The sequence below is a fragment of the Emys orbicularis genome, chromosome 25, assembly GCF_028017835.1.
Source record: "Emys orbicularis isolate rEmyOrb1 chromosome 25, rEmyOrb1.hap1, whole genome shotgun sequence".
NCBI classification, from domain to species: Eukaryota; Metazoa; Chordata; order Testudines; family Emydidae; genus Emys; species Emys orbicularis.
Genome location: NC_088707.1, coordinates 13913043 through 13935588, shown reverse-complemented (window position 1 = coordinate 13935588; position 22546 = coordinate 13913043). Strand labels below are relative to the sequence as shown.

General features: G+C 51.2%; 1 protein-coding gene across 1 annotated transcript; it reads right to left on the bottom strand.

Annotated features, from left to right (window-relative positions):
• Positions 1 to 413: 413 nt before the first annotated feature.
• CCDC103 (coiled-coil domain containing 103) lies at positions 414 to 18419 on the bottom strand. The gene is made up of 3 exons (XM_065422733.1): positions 18277 to 18419; positions 2566 to 2695; positions 414 to 908 (listed from the first exon to the last, which is right to left on the bottom strand). The coding sequence occupies exons 1-3, from the start codon at positions 18417 to 18419 to the stop codon at positions 414 to 416; spliced, it is 768 nt and encodes a 255-aa protein (XP_065278805.1).
• Positions 18420 to 22546: the final 4127 nt, after the last annotated feature.

The following is a 22546-nucleotide window of genomic DNA, read 5'->3' as shown; positions in this document are numbered from 1 at the left end:
ACTATTATAATACAGCTGCTTATGTTTCTAAAATCCCCTGTTGGCCAAGAACACGTAGCCAGATAAAAGAAAAGAGGGGAATTAATCTTCTCCCACTAATACTAGTGATTTTTCCCATCCCCAAACAATATATTCAATGCTGTACTACTGAGTCACAGCATGTGTTGTCTCCTGTGTGATGGCCCCTCCCCCAATATAATCCTTTTGGTGACTAATATTTATTTGTACCAGGCCATTCTTCTAGACAGGTGAAGCAGGTACAAAGTAAAACTCAATCAACAACTTTCTGTAGAAAAGGGGCTCTCACTGTCCCTCCATCTTTGATGACAGAGCAGTACAGGAAGGGTCCCTCCTGGCCCTCAGCTCCTAGTAACCCTGGTGGAGTGTGAGCTGTAGGGTGAGCCTGTGCTCCTTCAGCTAACAAGGTAACATTTCACCAGCTCTTTAATTAGTCTGTCGTCTGCCTCCTTTCGCTGGCCAGCCCCCCTCAGATGGGTTTCTCTCTCAGCCTCATTCTCCTCTTCCTGCAAAGCAGCTGGATCAGCTGTGCCCTCAGGAAGGCCATCAGCACCACAATTCCTGCCCATGCTCTGTAGTTTCCCAAACAAGTCCCTGCAGCTATCCTTCTCCACCTGGCTCAGGAGAGCCACATTGAGTCCAAAGCGCTTGGTCCCAGAAAGGCTCTGTAATAGCTGCAGGACGGTTTCTCTGTCTTCCCTACAGGCATGCTCGGCCAGCACCACAAGAAATTCACCCAGGAGGCCAAAGCCAACATCAGCTTGAAAGATTCTGCCCAGGCCCTTGCCGCCGAGCTGAAACAGGAACTGGTATTTTTCCTGTCCACTTTTCAAGCATCTGCGCCAATATCTGTAAAAGTCTGCAGACGTTTCAGGGAGTCCATCCCATCCCTGGATGAAAAGATGATCAATAACAGTTACATAAAACAGGTGCAGAATTCCACCAGCTGGTGGGTGTTGGGAGCAGAATTCCCCTCTGGACAGGTCATTCCATAACTAGTAACTGAAAGGCTGTGCTATCACTGAGTTTAATTCGTAAAGTCAAAATGGCTTTGCCACTCAAGTTTATGGTTTTATGGTAAATATGAGTGAGAGTGGGTGAAGGTGTATGTTGTACTGGTAGATTTTTTTTATTTGTGCAGCAGGTGAATGAGAGGTATGGGCTGTGGTGAGAGGCTATGTGTGTTCGGGGTTATTGTGTGTGCTGGTTGTGGTGTTGTGTCTGAAGTAGCTGTGCTGGGAATTTGTGTTGATTTGTATTTGTGGTGCAGGGAGATTTGTGTTGAACTGTGTCTGGGGGAGTGCTGAGAGATGTGTGTTGATTTGTTTGGGTAGCAAATGAGGGGTTGTATGCTGTGGTGAGTGTGGCGCTGTGTGTTTGGGGTTGTTGTGTGGATGCTGCTGGGACCTTTGTGTTGATTTGTCTGGGTATGTGTGTTATGGTGGGGAGTTTGCATAGATTTGTTGGGGGAGTTTATGTAAAGTTGTATGGGTGACAATTCAACCTTTGAAGAACTGTGGCAACTGGTCCAAGTAATTCACCATCTGTGCAGTCTCCCTTATATCACCGACTCATTACAACCAATGAAACCGTTGAATGCAAACTACATGTAGCATAAGGCTACTGATTGGTTGAGTTATCTCTGATATCACAATGGCTAGAACTCTTGGCATGGCATAGACAGATGCATGCCTTGCTGTCACATGGGTGTAATTCATAACATCAGAATGGCAGAGGACTGAAAAACTGGACAGTAACAGACCTGCAATCCCAGTGATGACTGAACAAGCTGATATTCTAAACAAAACGAGCTTTCAACCACGCTTGTGGCTGTTTCCATCATTTCACACAGACTCAGAAGACATTCTACGCTTCAGAGTGACACCCGGAGTGAATCCTGGAATATTATTATATAGATTGTTCCCTAGGAGGTCCTTTGCACTTTCCTCTGATGCAGCTGGTCCTGGCCATTGTCAGAGACAAGATGTAGGACTAGATGGACATTTGGTCTGATCTACTGTGGTGATTCTGGAGATTTCTTTTACTGCTTGTCTACACATTGTGCTAAAGCAGGGGTTCTCAAACTGGGGGTCAGGACCCCTCAGGGGGTCGTGAGGTCATTACATGGGGGGGTCGCGAGCTGTCAACCTCCACCCCAAACTGCGCTTGCCTCCAGCATTTATAATGGTGTTAAATATATTAAAAAGGGTGTTTAATTTATTGGGGGGTCGCACTCAGAGGCTTGTTATGTGAAAGGGGTCGCCAGTAAAAAAGTTTGAGACCCACTATGCTAAAGCTATTGTGCTTTAAAATTCACCCCCGCCCTTAATCTGAATTAACTTTTAAGTGTAGACAAGCCCTCATCAGCTCAATCCACTTTGGAAGTAGATTAAACTAAAGTGGAACAAGGCATTCTTATTCTGGAAAACGTGTCCACACATGGAGTTAATCTGGAATAGCTATTGCATTTTAAATTCACACCCTACGTTAATTTGAATTAACTTTTGTGTGTAGACAAACCCCTACTGATGGAGTTTTCCTCCTCACCTGGGCTAGCTCCATCTCTCTGTCCTGCTTGCCATTAGCTTGGGTAGCATAGGAATTCCACAGGTTTTTCTTTTTTCCCATTTTGTCCTTTTTCTCTAGAGGTTTCAGGTGTGATGCCAGCACAATATCCCTGCAGGAAATATAAAGGGAGTGGTAAACCCAGCAAGAGCAAATGCTCGCCATTTCCAGTTTGATTCCTCTCTGTGAGACTGGCACAGTCACTGAGTTTGTGATGCAAAGTTCTACCATGTAAAAGATGTGGGTTCAAATCAAGATCACAAAATCTCTTGTGGCCAGATCACATGTTCCCAGTTACCGCTCACTACTACACTGACTAACATGCAAGAGACCTGATTCCACTTCTCAAGTCTGATCTCCCATCCCAGAATGAAAAGGGGCTAAGGGCACTGTGACAGAGAGTCTGGACCTCTGTCCCTAACTGAAAGTTCCTAATGAGAGAGAGAGAGAAAGCGTGTGTGTGTCAGAGACCTGCAGACTGGTTTGTGAAATGAGGTTTCCAAGTGGTAGTTAAGCCTTTGGAAAGGAAGCTATTACTCATCCTTACGGATCTTTGTATCCTCACTGGACTATCTCTAAGGTCTGGTCTACACTAGAGTTAGGTCGATGCAAGGCAGCTTACATCAACCTAACTATGGAAGTGTCTACACTTAAATTTCACTCCCACCAATGTAACTGCCCAGGTCCGCCGACTTAATAACTCCACCTCTACGAGTGGCGTAGAGTCAAGGTTGATGCAGTTACGTCAATGCAGTGTCAGTGTAGACACTGCATTGCGTACGTCGACTGTTACTGGCTGTGAAACGCTGTCCCACAATGCCCCACGCTGACAGTACAATCGATACAAGAGCTCCTGGTGAGGATGCGCACTGCCAACACAAGAAGCAAAGCATAGACAGGCACAAGCGATGTAATTACTGTGGCAGCTGTATGCTGACATGTTAGGTCCACTTAATTTTGTAGTGCAGACATGGCCTTAGAGAAAGCAGCAAGCTTGCATGTATAGGGCCTTGTCTACACTCCACAGTTTTGTCAACAAAAGTCAGCTTTGGTCGACAAAACAGTGGAGGTGTACACACTGCAATGTTCCTCCTGCCGATATAACTCCCCTGCTACGTTGACATAATAAAACCACCTCGACAAGAGGCACAGGGCTTTTTGCAACATGGTTAGAGTGACACAGCATCAGTGTAGATCCTGTGCTTTCTTGCATTGTCCTAATTGACCTCCAGGAGGTGGCCCACAATGCCCACCGTGACTACTCTGGTCAGCAGTTTGAACTCCACTGCCCCGAAGGTACACAGGTATGCACCTCTCCCACGTTTAAAGGCCTGGGAATTTTAAAAATTCCTCTTCCTATCTGCTCGGCGTGGACAGTTCACACAGCATCTTCCCAGCTGACCATGCCGGCTTTCCACAGTAGACGCGCTCCCGCGTGGAGTACACTAGAGCTGTTGGATCTGCTGGGTCTGTGGGTAGAGGAGGCTCTGCAGTCGCAGCTTTGCTCCAGCCGTAGGAACTTTGATATCTAGTACAATTAACGCTCAGAAAGCAAGCACTACAGGGGTCATTCAAGGCAGCAAGTAAACATTGCCTGGCTGAATGCATCACTTAAAGACACATTACTGGGAATAATTGTCAAAATGCTCCTTCAAAACCTCCCTAATTTGAATACTCCCCCTGCTGTGCCCCTCTTATTACCCTAGTATCGGGCTGCTCAAATCAGCAGCCAGCCGATCTACCTCAGTGCTCCACCCCTGTCGAAACTTTCCCCCCTTCGCTTTGCAAATGTTATGCAGAGCAAAACAGGCTGCAATAACTATCGGAATATTTTCCTCACTGAGGTCCAACCTGACAAAAAGGCAGCACCAGCAACCTTTTAATCAGCCAAAGGCACATTCAATGATCATTCAGCACCTGCTGAACTTATTGTTAAAGCACTCCTTGCTGCTGTCTAGGTTCCCAGTGTAAGGCTTCATGAACCATGGGAGCAAGGGGCAGGCGGGGTGTCCCAAGATCCCCATGGGCATTTCCACCTCCCCGGTAGTGGGGTGGTCCCCCGCTCCTGCCTGGAAGGACTTAAAACAGCCCTGGCAGAGGGCTGCAGCTCTAAAAGCTGGGCTGATTGGGGAAGCAGCCACAGCTGGGCCATGCCCCAATCAGGCCACAGCTGGCCTGTATAAAAAGGCTGGGAGCCAGGAGCTCAACAGTCTCTCTCTGCGTTCAGAGAGAGAAGGGCCTGGCTGCAGGGAGCTAGAGACAGGGTACCTGAGTGGAGCAGGGCTGGGGAAAGGCAGAGGAGCTGGGGAGCTCCAGCCTGGAAAGCCCCAGGCTGCGGCCTAGCATAAGCCCAACAGGTACTGGGGGTTGCAGAGGGCAGCCCAGGGGTAGGCCAAGGCAGCAGGTCCAAAAGACGGTTACTCACCGTTGTAACTGTTGTTCTTCGAGATGTGTTGCTCATATCCATTCCAGTTAGGTGTGCGCGCGCCGCGTGCACGATCGTCGGAGAAATTTCTACCCTAGCAACACCCGGTGGGTCGACTGTGGAGCCCCCTGGAGTGGCGCCTTCATGGCGCTGGATATATACCCCAGCCGACCCAGCGCCCCCTCAGTTCCTTCTTGCCGGCTACTCCGACAGTGGGGAAGGGGGGCGGGTGTGGAATGGATATGAGCAACACATCTCGAAGAACAACAGTTACAACGGTGAGTAACCGTCTTTTCTTCTTCGAGTGCTTGCTCATATCCATTCCAGTTAGGTGACTCCCAAGCCCTACCTAGGTGGCGGGGTCGGAGTGAGACATCGCTGTGTGCAGAACCGCTGACCCGAAAGCAGCATCGTCTCTGGATTGTTGCACCAGCGCATAGTGAGCAGCGAATGTGTGTACGGAAGACCAAACTGCAGCTCTACAAATGTCCTGGATCGGGACTTGAGCTAGGAAGGCAGTCGAGGAGGCCTGGGCCCTTGTGGAGTGAGCGGTGAGGCGCGGAGTCGGGACACCGGCTAGGTCGTAACAAGCACGAATACAGGACGTGATCCAAGAGGACAGGCACTGTGAGGAGACCGGTGAGCCTTTCATCCGGTCGGCTACCGCAACGAAGAGTTGTGTCGTCTTTCGAAATGGCTTTGTACGGTCAATATAGAAAGCCAGGGCCCTGCGTACGTCCAAAGAATGTAAACGCTGGTCTTGACGAGTAGCGTGTGGCTTTGGATGGAAGACCGGGAGAAATATATCCTGGTTCACGTGGAAAGGTGAGACCACCTTTGGAAGAAAGGCAGGGTGGGGGCGAAGTTGCACCTTGTCCTTGTGGAACACCGTGTATGGGGGTTCGGACGTGAGCGCTCTGAGTTCAGAAACGCGCCGTGCTGAGGTGATAGCTACGAGGAAGGCTGTCTTCCAGGATAAGTACAGGAGTGAACAGGTCGCCAAAGGTTCAAACGGAGGCCCTGTGAGCCTGGAGAGAACGAGGTTGAGGTCCCACGTCGGAACCGGCTGGCGTTGCTGTGGGTACAGCCGGTCTAAGCCCTTGAGGAATCTAACGACCATCGGGTTAGAGAAGACCGAGGACGCGAGTTCTCCTGGGTGGAACGCCGAAATAGCGGCGAGGTGAACCCTGATTGAAGATATCGCCAAGCCCTGCTGTCTTAGGGATAGGAGATATTCCAGTATGAGAGGAATAGGCGCCTGCAAGGGGGACGTAGCTCGTTGCTCACACCAACAGGAGAAACGTTTCCACTTGGCTAAGTAAGTGGACCGTGTAGAGGGCTTTCTACTTCCCAGCAGAATCTGCTGGACGGACTGCGAGCATTGCCGTTCCGTCCGATTCAGCCATGGAGCATCCACGCTGTGAGGTGGAGCGATTGCAGGTCGGGGTGACACAGTCGGCCGTGGTCCTGAGAGATGAGATCCGGACTCAAGGGGAGCGTGATCGGCGTTTGAACCGAAAGCTCCAACAGTGTGGTATACCAGTGCTGCCTCGGCCAAGCTGGAGCGACTAGAATTACGCGTGCATGGTCTCTGCGGATCTTGAGCAGTACCCTGTGGACCAGCGGAAATGGAGGAAAGGCGTAGAACAGGTGGTCCTTCCACGTTAGAAGGAAGGCGTCCGACAGAGAGCCTAGAGCTCGCCCGTGTAGGGAGCAGAATGCCTGGCACTTCCTGTTGGCTCGAGATGCGAACAGGTCGACCTGGGGAAATCCCCACCTCTGGAAGACGGAATGGATGATGTCCGGGCGAATTGACCACTCGTGTGTCTGGAAGGACCTGCTGAGACGGTCCGCCAACGAATTCTGGACTCCAGGAAGGAACGAGGCCGTGAGATGTATCGAGTGGGCGATGCAGAAGTCCCACAGGCGAATGGCTTCTTGGCATAGGAGCGATGAGTGGGCTCCGCCTTGCTTGTTGATGTAAAACATGGCCGTGGTGTTGTCGGTGAGAACCAACACGCAACGGCCCTGTAGGAGATTGAGGAATGCCTGGCAGGCTAGGCGCACCGCCATCAGCTCTCGGACGTTGATGTGCAGGGCTAGTTGGGACGCGGGCCACAGGCCCTGGGTATGGTGCTCCCCGAGGTGAGCGCCCCAACCTAGAGATGAAGCGTCCGTGACCAGGTGCAGGGAGGGTTGTGGGGCGTGAAACGGCACTCCTGCACAGACCGCCGTGCGATCCAACCACCAGGTGAGGGAGGTCAAGACCGAGGGCGGAACCGTGACCACCATGTTCAGGTTGTCCCGGTGAGGACGGTACACCGAAGATACCCAAGCCTGTAGTGGGCGGAGCCGCAGTCTGGCATGCCTGGTTACGTAGGCGCATGAAGCCATGTGACCCAACAGGGCGAGGCATGTCCTTATTGTGGTAATCGGAAATGCCCTGAGTCCTTGAATGACGCTTGTGATGGTAAGAAAACGGTTGTCTGGCAGAACGGCTCGGGCACGTCTGGAGTCGAGGATTGCTCCAATGAACTCTATCCTCTGGGTTGGCACTAGAGTGGACTTCTCTCTGTTGAGTAGAATGCCCAGCTCGTGGAAAGTTTGTGTCACTATGTGGACGTGAGCTTGAACTCGGTCTCTGGTGCGGCCGCGTACCAGCCAGTCGTCCAAATACGGGAACACCTGTACCCCTTGCCGACGAAGGTATGCCGCGACGACCGCCACACACTTTGTGAACACTCTGGGAGCCGAGGACAAGCCGAAGGGGAGGACTGCAAATTGGTAGTGCACCATGTTTACTACAAATCGCAGAAAACGCCTGTGAGGCGGATAGACTGCTATATGGAAATATGCGTCCTTCATGTCGAGGGCGGCGAACCAGTCTCCAGGATCCAGGGAAGGGATAATGGTCCCCAAAGATACCATGCGGAACTTCAACTTTACTATGAATTTGTTGAGTCCGCGCAAGTCTAAGATGGGCCGTAGACCCCCTTTTGACTTGGGGATCAGGAAGTAGCGGGAATAAAACCCCCTGCCCCTTAACTCTGGTGGAACCTCCTCTATGGCCCCCATAGAGAGGAGCCCAAAAACCTCCTGTGTAAGGAGTTGCTCGTGAGAAGGGTCCCTGAAGAGGGACGGGGAGGGGGAGGGGGAGGGGGAGTGGGAGGGGGGGGGCGAGGAAAACTGGAGAGCGTATCCCCTCTCCACCGTGCGAAGGACCCAACGGTCCGAGGTTATAAGGGACCAAGCACGGTGGAAACGGGAGAGGCGATCCCGAAAGGGGGGAGTTGAATCCTGGGTACTGGTTGTGGTGCCGTCCTCGATCGCACCTTCAAAAGTTCTGCCTAGGGCCTGAAGGTGGCCTAGGCGGTCCCTGGTTTTGAGCCGGTTGAGGGCCGGTCGACCTTCGCCTACCACCTCGACCCCGCCTTCTGGGAAAGTCCTGTCTCGGACGAGGCGGGGGAGGGTAGAACCTCTGAGGCTGGGGCCTGAAGGGTCTGCGCTGAGGACCTGGGACATGCATCCCCAGGGAGCGCATCATTGTCCGTGAGTCTTTGAGGTTCTGGAGCCGAGAGTCCGTCTTCTCGGAAAACAGGCCCTGGCCCTCAAAGGGTAAATCCTGCAGGGTCTGCTGCAGTTCTGGCGGCAAGCCTGACACCTGGAGCCAAGAGGTTCGCCGCATGGCTATACCCGATGCCAGAGTTCTAGCGGCGGAGTCTGCAATATCTAGGGAGGCCTGTAAGGAGGTACGTGCCACCCGCTTACCCTCCTCTACTAAGGCCCCGAACTCTTCCCTTGATTCATGGGGGACAAGTTCTTTAAATTTCCCCATCGATGTCCAGGAATTGAAATTATAGCGGCTTAAGAGCGCCTGTTGATTGGCCGCTCTAAGTTGCAACCCTCCCGCCGAATAAACCTTGCGTCCGAACAAATCGAAGCGCTTAGCGTCCTTCGATTTGGGCGCTGCAGCCTGCTGGCCGTGGCGCTCCCGTGCATTCACTGACGACACCACCAGTGAGCACGGTGGGGGATGGGTATAAAGGTACTCGTGGTCCTTAGAGGGAACGAAGTACTTCCTCTCAACCCCTCTGGCTGTGGGTGGAATAGAGGCGGGGGTTTGCCAGATCGCAGTGGCATTAGCCTGGATGGTGCGAATGAGCGGTAACGCCACCCTGGATGGGGCATCAGCGGACAGGATGTTCACCACCGGGTCCTGTACCTCCACGATCTCCTCCGCCTGGAGGTCCATATTATGCGCCACCCGGCGCAACAGGTCCTGGTGGGCCCTAAGGTCTATAGGGGGCGGGCCCGTGTTGGTTGTGCCCGCCACCGCCTCATCAGGGGAAGATGAGGAGGATGCCTCCGGTGGCAAGGGATCCAATGGCAGGTCCTGCTCCAGGGGTTCGTGGAGCTGGGCATCGCCTGACCCTGGGTCCAGGGCCGCCGTAGGTGTGGGCACGGGAGCCTCCATTCCCCCAGGGGGAGGGCGGGAGATGGTGGCCTCCGGGGCCCTGGGCTCAGAGCGTGCTGAGAGCGAGGCTGATGGTGGTGGGGCCCCCTGCGCCTGATGATAGGCCCACGGAGTCCAAAAGGACCAGTGCGCAGGTCCCTGTGCGGGGTCCCCGGTCGCCTCCTGCCAATGGCCCAAATCAGCCGTAGCCGCCTGACCCTGGGGAGGGTACTCCGATCTGGAGGCACGCTCGGAGGAGCGAGATGCCGATCTCGAGGGCCAAGGCGGTGCCGAACGCGACGAAACTGGCGCCGGATGGTACGGTGCCGATCGGTGCCGGTCGTAAGGTGAACGGTCCCTGCGCGGTGCCGGAGAGCGGTGCCGGGATCGGGATCGGTGCCGGTAGCCCTGCCGGTGCCGAGAGCCGGATCTTGAGCGGGACGATGACCGCGACGAGACATGGTACCGGGAGCGGTCCCTCGAAGTCGAGCGGCGCTCATACCGGTGCCGAGAAGTCCGCCTAGAGTCCGATTGGTGCCGGTGGTCGCGACGGTGCCGAGATGTCGAGCGGCGCCGCGAAGAGGATCTTAGCCGCGAGTGCGACCGGTGCCGAGGTGATAGTCGGCACCGGGACTGCGAGCGGCGTCGGGACCGGCTCCGAGACCTGGAGCGGTGCCGAGAGTCCACGGCTGGAGACGGTGGGCGCACCAGGGCAGGCTTGCCCCTGGATTGCACTACCCGTGGAGCCAACGGTGCCGGAAGTTGAGACGGTGCCGGCTCCGTGAGGGCAATAAGGTCTCTCGCCGTCGCAAATGTCTCCGGGGTGGAAGGGAGACAAGGTTCTACCACCATTCGAGGTGGTGATAGAGTCCGCACCGGACTCAACGGCTTCGGTGCCGGAGTCGACGGTGTGGCCGCCTGCTTCTGGCGGTCCAAAGGCGGACGCGGCTCTACCCCCGGCACCGGGGGAGCCGGCGTCTTCAGGACAGCCGTGTCCTGCGTCTTGCGGGCTTTCTTATGGCCCAGAGATAGGGATCGGCGCCGAGTCCCTTGAGGCGGTCGCGGTGCCGAAGTCGGCCGGTGCCGTGAGGACTTGTCCGCAGTACCGGTCGGAGCCGCCGGGGCGCTGCGCACCGAGGCGCTCGGTGCCGGGGCTGGGCGCACCGAGGGAGGATCCGGGCTAAGTGCCGCCTCCATTAGGAGCTGCCGAAGCCGAAAGTCCCGCTCCTTTCTAGTTCTAGGCTTGAAGGCCTTGCAGATCTGGCACTTATCTGCTTGATGTGATTCACCGAGGCACTTCAGGCAAGAGGTGTGCGGGTCACTCGTGGGCATAGGCTTCGCGCAGGACGCGCACGGTTTAAAGCCAGGAGCCTTGGGCATGAGCCCGGCTACGCGCCGGGGGAAAAAAGGGGGGAAAACAACCCCCTTAACCCCCGCTAACTATTTACAACTATTATAAAACTAAAATGAATAACTATCTAAACAGTTTAACAACTATAACAGAACTATCTACACTAATTAGAAGGATAAGCTAGGGAGAGTGGAGAACAGCTATGCCGCGCTCCACAGTTCCAACGACCGTCAGGGGCGGTAAGAAGGAACTGAGGGGGCGCTGGGTCAGCTGGGGTATATATCCAGCGCCATGAAGGCGCCACTCCAGGGGGCTCCACAGCCGACCCACCGGGTGTTGCTAGGGTAGAAATTTCTCCGACAATCGTGCACGCGGCGCGCGCACACCTAACTGGAATGGATATGAGCAAGCACTCGAAGAAGAACCCTCCTTGCCAGTGATGAGTAGGCTGATACTGCAGTCTGCCCCAGGTGTGGGGCTAGACGAAGACTGGCAGTAGCCTGATACTGAGGTGGGGATAGTGGGTGGGGGTTCCTCAGGGAGGGGAGACCCTAAGACTGTGGGGTTACTGCCAGGGGGCAACACCCCAGGTACAAGGGCACCGGGGTCCAGAGGACAGGCGGATCACTGGCCTGCAGAGAGCGCTCTGGGCTGGAAATCGAGCTGATTCCCAGAAGAGACCAGCAGGAGGCGCCGCTGGGTGAGTCCGCACTTCTACACCCCCCAATTGAATCTTCTGGTCTGGAAAGTCCCAGCATGCAGCTTTCTATACAGTTCAGTGTTCCTAAAGATGCACGCATCATGCACCTTCCCTAACCACCCCGCATTGATGTCAGTGAAACAGCCCCGGTGACCCACCAGCACCTGCAAGACCATGGAGAAGTAGCCCTTCTGGTTCACGTACTCTGTCACAAGATGGTCTGGGACCAAAATTGGGATATACGTTCCATCTATTAATCCACCGCAGTTAGGGAATCCCATTGCCTCAAAGTCATCAAGTATTTCCTGCACATTACTGAGAGTCACAGTCCTTTGTAGCAGAAGGTGATTAATGGCCCTGCATACTTGCATCACCACAACCCCCACGGTGGACTTTCCAACTCCAAACTGATTCATGACTGACCGGTAGCAGTCTGGAGTTACCAGCTTCCACACAGCAATCGCCACTAACTTTTCCACAGTGAAAGCAGTTCTCATTCTGGAGTCCTTGCGCCCGCCGGAGTGCTGGGGCAAGCTCTGCACACAGTTCCAGGAAGGTGGATTTGTGCATCTGAAAGTTCTGCAGACACTGCTTATCATCCCAGACCTACATATCGATGCAATCCCACCACTCACTGCTTGTTTCCCGAGCCCAGTACCGAAGGTCCATGTGCAGCTGCTCCATGAATGCCAGCAGCAACCTTGAATTATTTCTTTCCATGGCACGCAGCAGGGCAGGCACCCCCAATTCACATTCTGATTCACAGCTCATGAAATACTGCAGGACCAGCCGCATTGTGTTCATAACACATCACCAGACTGGTGAGCAGTTCAGGATCCATGCTTTCAGGCAGTGATGAGCTCCCAAAATCCTAAGAACCAGTTCCCTACCGGGTCCACTTGCTCCGGGTTTTCGGTGGCAGGTCCTTCACCGGGAGCAAGTGAAGGACCTGCCACCGAAGTGCCGCAGAAGAGAGAAAGAGCTCTGTGTAAGCTTGAAAGCTTGTCTCTCTAACCAACAGAAGTTAGTCCAATAAAAGATATTACCTCACCCACTTTGTATCTGAAAACTTTTATCTACCCAAGAAATGGCAAGAATGCTGTGGCTCTTAAGTGTGAACATTAATTAGCAATGGTGATCTGAAGACAGTAACCACCTCAGCAGTATTCAGCAAGGGCTCCATTTGCTAGTTGACGGAGGGACACTGAGGGCAAGTCTACATTACAAAATTAAGCTGACCTAAGTTATGCGACATACAGCTGCCATAGTAATTAAATCACTTTTGCATGTCCATGCTCCTTGTGTTGGTGGTGTGTATCCTCACTGGCAGCACTCGCATCGATGCAGAGAGCAGTGCACCATGGGTAGCTATCCCACTGTGCAATTCACCACTCACAGGGTGTTTTGGGAAGGGTTTGCAATGCCTCATTGGGGCAAACAAGTCACACAGGGGTGACTGGGATTGGGAATATGGTTTCAACGTCCCATGATGCAGTTTTCTCCATCCCATAATTTTATCTGCATCACATAATGTTTCACGCTGCTTTTCAAAAGCTCCGCAAACCTGCGCGTCCACCATCTATCTGTGTGAGAAACATGGATCCTGCGCTGCTCTGCACTATTGTAATGAGTGTTGCGAGCATGGTGCGCCTGATCCTGCAATATTTGCAGAGCCGCCAGAGTAGCCGCGGGGAACATGATGATTTGTTGGAGGCCAGATTGCTGTGGGACATAGAAAGAAACAATTCAAGGTTGTTGTTGGCATTCATGAAGCAGCTGCAGACAATGGAGCGCCAGTTCTGGGCCTAAGAAACGAGCAATGGCTGGTGGGATCACATCGTTATGCAGGTATGGGATGATGAGTGGTGGCTGCAGAACTTTTGGATGCGCAAGGCCACATTCCTGGATGTGTGTGTGGAGCTTGCCCCAACCCTCCAGTGCAGTGACACCAGAAGGAGAGTTGCACTGACAGTGGAGAAGCAAGTGGCGATTGCTGTGCAGAAGCTTGCCACGACAGATTGCTACCATCAGTCAAGAACCAATTGGGAGTTGGGAAATCCACTGTGGGGGTTGCTGTGATGCAAGTGAACAGGGCCATCAATTGCATCCTGCTATGAAGGACTGGAACTCTGGGCAATGCCCAGGACATAGTGGATGGTTTTGCAACAATGGGGTTCCTGGACTGCAGTGGGGCGATAGATGGCATGCATATCCCTATTTTGGCACCAGACCACCTTGCCACAGAATACATCAACAGAAAAGGCTACTTTTCTATTGTATTGCAAGTGCTGGCCGATCACTGGGATTGTTTTACCAACATCAACGTCAGATGGTCAGGGAAGGTGCATAATGTGTGAATCTTTAAGAAGACAGGCCTGTTGAGAAAGCTGCAAGCAGGGACTTTCTTTCCAGACCAGAAGATTACCATTGGGGAACTTGAAATGCCAATAGTGATCCTGGGAGATCCTGCCTGCCCCTTATTCCCGTGGCTTGTGAAGCCATACACTGGTCACCTCAACAGCAGCACTGAGTGCTTTAACTACAAACTCAGCAGGTGCAGAATGACAGTTGAATGTGCCTTTGGCTGGTTGAAAAGCCGCTGGCGCTGTCTACTCACAAGATTAGACCTCAGTGAAAAAAATATCCCAATGGTTATAGCTGCCTACTGTTTCATAATATCTGTGAAGCAAAGGGGGGAAAGTTTCTGCTGGGGTGGAGGATGGAGGTAGAATGGCTGTCTGCTGATTTTGAACAGCCAGATACCAGGGCTATTAAAAGAGCTTCACGGGGAGCTATACAGCTCAGGGAGGCTTTGAAAGACCATTATAATAGTGAACCACAGTGATGTGTGTTGCTGTAGTGTACTCTGCCTGGCATTGTTTTTTTGCACCCTGATATGAATCTTGTGATGAGTGCTGTGTGTGTAGTAATAAAACATTGCAAATGCACCTATTGCTATTATCTGTGAATGATGTCAGCCCCAGCCAGCATATGTGGTGAACTAATAAAGATGACTTAAGTTTCCATAAATAGACTTTTATTTCGAACTCATGCAAACAGACATATTTATAAGTGAATGAAACTTTATAAATACAGGGAAAAGAACTTTTGAAGGGGAAAGAACAGTCATTTCCATTTCACAAAAACATACACCAACCGTGTTGCTCACAGGTCAGTGTATGTGCCGCTGTGATTGCCTATATTCTCCCCTTGGGTGGAGTGGTGGGGTAGTGTAGCAGCCCCAGACGCCACGTGGAATGCAGGGGTGGTGATTAGGGAGGTCCCGGAATGCAGTTCTCGATGGGCTGCAGAAGGAGGTGAGCATGGGATTGTTGAATCTGAAGGTCAACAGGAGTCTCCAGCATGTCTATGTGCCTCTTGAGAAGCAGTAGCATCTCCTGCTGCACATCTCACTTCTTTTCCTGTGCTTTTCTCCTCTCCACTCTATCCCTGTCCATTGTGTCTGCAAGGGCGATCCTCCAAGCCCTGTGCTCGGTATCCAAAATACCAGAGGCTTTCAGGATCTCTTGGAACATGTTATCCCACGTCATCTTCCTTCTCCTCCTTATCCGGCTGAGCTGCTCCACTGGTGTGGACGAAAACACCCTCAAGGCCACATTTCCAGCTGCAAAAAATACAATGCACAGAGGTACTATTGTGAGTGTATTCACAAGATAAATGGAAACTTGGTATACTGAATTCACTCCCCTTGATCCACACAAGTTACAAGCACTACATTCTCACTTCTCCTTGGGATTCAGAGAGCACAGCAGCAGTCCCATCCATGGTGAGTACGGGGGCAATTTGGGACAATAAGGAGGGGGGATAGCTCACAAGCATGAATATATGCGGCTAGGGTAACTGAACTGAATACTGGCACCATTTTCCACAGGTGGTGGTTATTTTAGCTGATATCTCACTCCTGAGGGTAATGGAGGCTGAAAGGGAACAGGTCCTGTACGCATCTGGCTGCAGACCAGGTCCGCATGCTGAGAGTCTGTATGCTGCAATGGTGGCTGGTGAAGTAACTGCTGAGTGGTGTGGGAAAGTGTCCTACCGTGGCGGAAGAAATAGGGCAGCCCTCCTCAGAAACCTTTGACAGAGGGTTGTAGACTACCTCAAGGAACGTTTCCTCGAGATCTCCATGAAGGATTCACGGGACATCCCGGTGCACATAAACGAACTGTTCTGCATGGCCCCCTCTGCCTAACTGTAGAGGGGAATGAGAAGCAGACAGCAACTCTGCCTCTATTGGTTATTTCACTACCTCTTCTAGCATGATTAAAAAAGAATAAATGAACGGATGTGTCCCTGTAATATCAAAGCAAACTGCATACTTACCAGAGGTTCCTTCCCCTGCATCGTGCTGGTCTGTAGGGACTGGCTCGACTGCTCTGGGGTCAAAAAGAGGTCCTGGCTCGCTGCAGGACTGGATCCCCCGATCATCTGTCCCCCATACTCCTCCTCCTCTTCCTCATCCATCGCCACCTCCTCACTGTTCACTCCGGGGGCCAGTAACTCTGACTCCTCTGAAGTATCCATACGGCTCTTGGGGGTGGGGGTTTCCGCCGAGAATGCCATGCAGCTCTCTGTAAAAGTGGCATGTCTGCGGCTCTGCACCAGTGACTATTAGCCTCCCTTGCTTTCTGGTAGGCCTGCCGCACCTCCTTGGCTTTCATGTGGCACTGCTGAGGGTCCCTCTTTTAGCCCTTCTCCACCAAGCCCTGAGTGATCTGCTCATAGATATCAATGTTTTCATGGCTGGATCGGAGCTGTGCCTGCACAGCCTCTTCTCCCCACAGACCTGGGAGATCCACCACCTCCTGTGTGCTCCAGGCAGGAGCGCATCTGCAGCATAATCAGCTGGGCAGTTGCTAGGTGAGCTCTCCATGCTGAACAAACAGGAAATGGAATTTCAAAAATGTGCAGGGATTTAGAGGGGAGGGGTGTATACCTGTGTACCTGGCCACCGGGCAGTGGAGTTCAAAATGGTGACCAGAGCAGTCATGGTGGGGCACTGTGGGACATCTCTTGGAGACCATTAAAGTCGACATAAGTAACGCAGTGTCTACACTGACACTGTGTCCACCTAACTACGTTGACCTAAGTGCTGGACCTCTTGCGGAGGTGGAGTTATTAAGTCGGTGTAGTGAGCCATTTACATCAGTGGGAGCAACATTTTAGTGTAGCTGCCTTACGTCGACTTAACTCTGTAGCGTAGACCAGGCCTGATTCTCACATGAAAACAGGGACTTCAACAGTGGTGCTGGAATCAGAGTACAGGGCAACGGCTGACTGCTAGAGGAAGCTTTGGACAGTAGCGAAGCAGAGACTGGGAACTGGATGTGATGTGAACTCGTGGAAGTGATTCTGAGAAAGATTAAAAAGAGAAAAACTACAATGTAGCTGGATACAGATGGATGAATAAATGGAAAGGAAGGAGGATGTACAAGCACTTCTGGGGTCTAACATGGCATATGTTTAACACCATGGGAATTGTGGGATAGCACTGGCAGGCTATCTGATCATGAGCACAGCAACACGTACTTTAGCTACATCCTCACTCTAAAGTGGGTGGGCAGAGACATGCACTACAGTAGGCCACAAGCTTGTACCTATGCCCCCAGACAAGCTAGCACACGCATGTTCTGAGGACATACAGGCACATGTCTGGGGGTTTATATGTGGATGGTTGGGGAGAGGGTGTTCTAGATTTGATTCTGACAAATAGGGAGAAACTGGGTGAGAATTTGAAGGTGGAAGGCAGTTTGGATGAAAGTGATCATGAAATGATATGAGGTCATGATTCTAATGAATTGTAGGAGGGAAATATCCCAAATATCCTGTTGGAAGCAAGTTTAAAAGAGTTCAGGATTGCTGGCAGCTTTTAAGAGGCATTATTAAAGACAAAAGAGCAAACTATCCCAATGCATAGGAAAGACAGGAAGTATGGCAAGAGACCACCCTGGCTTAACCTGGAGATCTCCGTCCTGAAAGTCAAAAAAGAATCACAGAAAAAGTGAAAAGTAGGTCAAATTATGAAGGCGCACATAGGGACAAACATGTAGGGACAAAATTAGAAAGGCCAAGGCACAAAACAAGATTAAACTGGCTAGGGACATAGAGGGTATTAGGAAAACATTTTACAAATACATTAGAAACAAGAGGAAGACCAGTGACTGGGTAGGCCCATTACTCAATGAAGAGGGACAGACAATAACAGAAAAGGCAGCAACAGCCAAAGTTTTAAATGCCTTTTTTGCTTCAGTTTTTGCCAGAAAGGTTAGCAGTGACCGTGCAACTCACATAGTGAACGTCAGTGTAAATGAGGTAGGATCTGAGGCTAAAATAGGGAAAGAACAAGTTAAGAATGACTTAGGCTATGTCTACACTACGCAGCTTTAAGTGACATGGCTGTGCCGCTACAGCCATGCTGCTAAAAGGCGCGCAGTGTAGCCGCTGTTTGTCAGCAGGAGAAAGCTCTCCTGCCGACAAAAAACTTCCACCCCCAACTAGCGACATCAGCGTTGTCAGTAGGAGAGTGCTCCTGCCAACAAAGTGCTGTTCACACCGGCGCTTGTCGTCGGCAAAACTTTTTGTCCCCTCAGCACAGGGGACCACTGTACTAGATGACCTATCAAGGTACCGTCCAGTCCTACATTTCTCTGAATCACAAATATGAAACTTTCATCCTGATGAAAGAAACATTCAATTGTTATATTCCCAATTCTGTGACTCGCCATAGAAAACAAGATCCTGCAAACCTGAATTCTTCATAGGATGCCACCTTCTGATGAATGGCTCGGAACTTGGCATCGTTTTCTCTTTGATACTTTTCATCAGCAGCAACAGCAGCCTGCAGTTCTCTCTCTAAAGCACAAAAATCTATTGCTCCAGTTTCCTCCATTTCAAAAACCTAAGAGCAACACATATAACCATGAGAGTGACTTTAGGTGCATAAGCATCATACAAGAAAATACTCCTCACTCTCCCATCCATCCATTTCATCACTAGAGTTCTTGCTAGACTCACTATAAGTAACTAATAGTACAGGGTGTGTCATGCGTTAATGATCCCACCTTTGCCAGGCAAACTCCTGTCTTAAATAGTCACTTCAAAGTATGCCATAGGTGCTGGAACTAAGGGTGTGGGAGGTGCTGCAGCACCCCCTGACTTGAAGTGGTTTCCATTATATACAGGGTTTACAGTTTGGATCAATGGGTCTCAGCACCCCCACTACATAAATTGTTCCAGCACCCCTGAAGTATGCCCACATTTTCCAGTGCAATTTTATTACACAAATGTTTTTATTCTGGACTCCCAGTTAGTCACTGAAAACAGGTATAACTGTATATCACTTTATCATCAGACCCCCTAAACATTAACTTAAGGCTGCCAGGATATAAACTTTGCTAAAATTACAGACTATGTTACAGTTAATGAATTCTAAGGGTTAAAAAAAATGTCAAGGGTCACGTTGCCAGAGAGTATAAACAATTTACAGTTCACACATACTCTTAACAATATTCAGGGTCAGATACAGACACTGAAAATAAAAACACTATGTGCCAGTCAGGCACGCGTCCTCATGCTGAGTAGCATGTTACCCTGCAAATCTTCCCATTTATTTCAATGGCAATACTCATGGAGTAAGGTACTTTTCAAAGTGCATCAGGGTGTGGCACCCTGTGTTTTATTTTCAAAGTGCTGAAGAAAAGCTCTGGGTAGCTCAAAAGCTTGTCTTTTTCACCAACAGAAGCTAGAGAGACAAGGTGGGTGAGGTAATATCTTTTATTGGACCAGCTTCTGTTGCTGAGAGACAAGCTTTCAAGCGGCGAACAGCAGAGGCTAACAGAGGGAGTTTGCCTGGGATCTGTCCGAGAGGAGGTACGCTAAGTGCTGCATTAGGGGGGCTGTGTTGGTGAGTATCTGAGTGTCTGTTGCTGGGACAGTTTGTCAGTTTGACCCTGTGCTTGATTGCTTGCTTGTTTGTTTGAAAAGTGTGAATTGGGAGTGCTTTGTTCCAGGTGGGCCTTGAGTGGGCCTGACTGGTATATAAGGGCAGTCAGCAGCGAACCAGCGGAGCGGCGAACAGCAGAGGCTAACAGAGGGAGTTTGCCTGGGGACAGCTCACTGAGGCTTTCATCTGCAGGTTTCTCTGCGTAGTTACTGCAACAGCTGAGGAAGCTCTTAAGAGGAAGGTGATATGGAAGGTGAGCGATCAGCTGTTGTAACCTGCACAGGTTGTGCCATGTTTGTCTTTCTTCCACAGGACAGAAGCGACTTTGTCTGTACAAAGTGCAAGCTGGTCTCCATATTGGAAGAGAAGGTTCGAGGTCTGGAGAAACGAGTATCGACTCTGTGTTGCATAAGGGAAAATGAAGATTTCCTGGACAGATGTCAGGAGATGCTTCTACGGCCACAATGTTCTGAAGATTCAGAGCAGGCGCAGCAGGGACAGAAGGATGGTGAAGAAGTTTGGCAGCATGTGACCTCCAGAAGGAGAAAGAGGAGCGTCCATGTACCAGCAATGGAGATACAGGTGAGCAATCGTTTCCATGTTCTCTCTACAGGCACTAATGCGGAGAGTGGACTAGATGACACATCTGAAGGAAGGGAGCAGAAGGAGACTCCACCGATTGGAAGGCAAAAGATGCACTGTCCTAGGGATGAGGGTTCCACAACCACCACTCCCAAGAGGAGGAGGAGGGTGGTGGTGGTCGGGGACTCCCTCCTCAGGGGGACTGAGTCATCTATCTGCCACCCCGACCGGGAAAACCAAGAGGTCTGCTGCTTGCCAGGAGCTAGGATACACAATGTGACGGAGAGACTGCCAAGACTCATCAAGCCCTCGGATCGCTACCCCTTCCTGCTTCTGCACGTGGGAACCAATGATACTTCCAAGAATGACCTTGAGCGGATCACTGCAGACTACGTGGCTCTGGGAAGAAGGATAAAGGAGTTTGAGGCACAAGTGGTGTTCTCGTCCATCCTCCCTGTGCAAGGAAAAGGCCTGGATAGAGACCGTCGAATCGTGGAAGTCAACAAATGGCTACGCAGGTGGTGTCGGAGAGAAGGCTTTGGATTCTTCGACCATGGGATGGTGTTCCAAGAAGGAGGAGTGCTAGGCAGAGACAGGCTCCACCTAACGAAGAGAGGTAAGAGCATCTTCGCAAGCAGGCTGGCAAACCTAGTGAGGAGGGCTTTAAACTAGGTTCACCGGGGGAAGGAGACCAAAGCCCTGAGGTAAGTGGGGAAATGGGATCCTGGCAGGAAGCACGAGCAGGAGAGCGTAAGAGGGGAGGACTCCTGTCTCATACTGAGAAAGCGGGACGATAAGTGAGTTATCTTAAGTGCCTATACACAAATGCAAGAAGCCTGGGAAACAAGCAGGGAGAACTGGAAGTCCTGGCACAGTCAGGGAACTATGATGCGATTGGAATAACAGAAACTTGGTGGGATAACTCACATGACTGGAGTACTGTCATGGATGGATATAAACTGTTCAGGAAGGACAGGCAGGGCAGAAAAGGTCGGGGAGTTGTGTTATATGTAAGAGAGAAGTATGACTGCTCAGAGCTCCGGTATGAAACTGCAGAAAAACCTGAGAGTCTCTGGATAAAGTTGAGAAGTGTGAGCAACAAGGGTGATGTCGTGGTCGGAGTCTGCTGTAGACCACCAGACCAGGGGGATGAGGTGGATGAGGCTTTCTTCCGGCAACTAACAGAAGTTGCTAGATCGCAGGCCCTGGTTCTCATGGGAAACTTTAATCACCCTGATATCTGCTGGGAGAGCAATACAGCGGTGCACAGACAATCCAGGAAGTTTTTGGAAAGTTTAGGGGACAATTTCCTGGTGCAAGTGCTGAGGAACCAACTAGGGGCAGAGCTTTTCTTGACCTGCTGCTCACAAACAGGGAAGAATTAGTAGGGGAAGCAAAAGTAGATGGGAACCTGGGAGACAGTGACCATGAGATGGTCGAGTTCAGGATCTTGACACAAGGAAGAAGGGAGAGCAGCAGAATACGGACCCTGGACTTCAGAAAAGCAGACTTTGACTCCCTCAGGGAACAGATGGGCAGGATCCCCTGGGAGAATAACATGAAGGGCAAAGGGGTCCAGGAGAGCTGGCTGTATTTTAAAGAATCCTTATTGCGGTTGCAGGAACAAACCATCCCGATGTGTAGAAAGAATAGTAAATATGGCAGGCGACCAGCTTGGCTTAACAGTGAAATCCTTGCTGACCTTAAACGCAAAAAAGAAGCTTACAAGAAGTGGAAGACTGAACAGATGACCAGGGAGGAGTATAAAAATATCGCTCAGGCATGCAAGAGTGAATTCAGGAAGGCCAAATCGCACTTGGAGTTGCAGCTAGCAAGAGATGTTAAGAGTAACAAGAAGGGTTTCTTCAGGTATGTTAGCAACAAGAAGAAAGTCAAGGAAAGTGTGGGCCCCTTACTGAATGAGGGAGGCAACCTAGTGACAGAGGATGTGTAAAAAGCTAATGTACTCAATGCTTTTTTTGCCTCTGTCTTCACGAACAAGGTCAGCTCCCAGACTGCTGCACTGCGCAGCACAGTATGGGGAGGAAGTGACCAGCCCTCCGTGGAGAAAGAAGTGGTTCGGGACTATTTAGAAAAACTGGATGAGCACAAATCCATGGGGCCGGATGCGCTGTATCCGAGGGTGCTAAAGGAGTTGGCGGATGTGATTGCGGAGCCATTGGCCATCATCTTTGAAAACTCATGGCGATCGGGGGAGGTCCCGGATGACTGGAAAAAGGCTAATGTAGTGCCCATCTTTAAAAAAGGGAAGGAGGAGGATCCGGGGAACTACAGGCCAGTCAGCCTCACCTCAGTCCCTGGAAAAATCATGGAGCAGGTCCTCAAGGAATCAATTATGAAACACTTAGAGGAGAGGAAAGTGATCAGGAACAGTCAGCATGGATTCACCAAGGGGAAGTCGTGCCTGACTAACCTAATTGCCTTCTATGATGAGATAACTGGCTCTGTGGATGAGGGGAAAGCAGTGGATG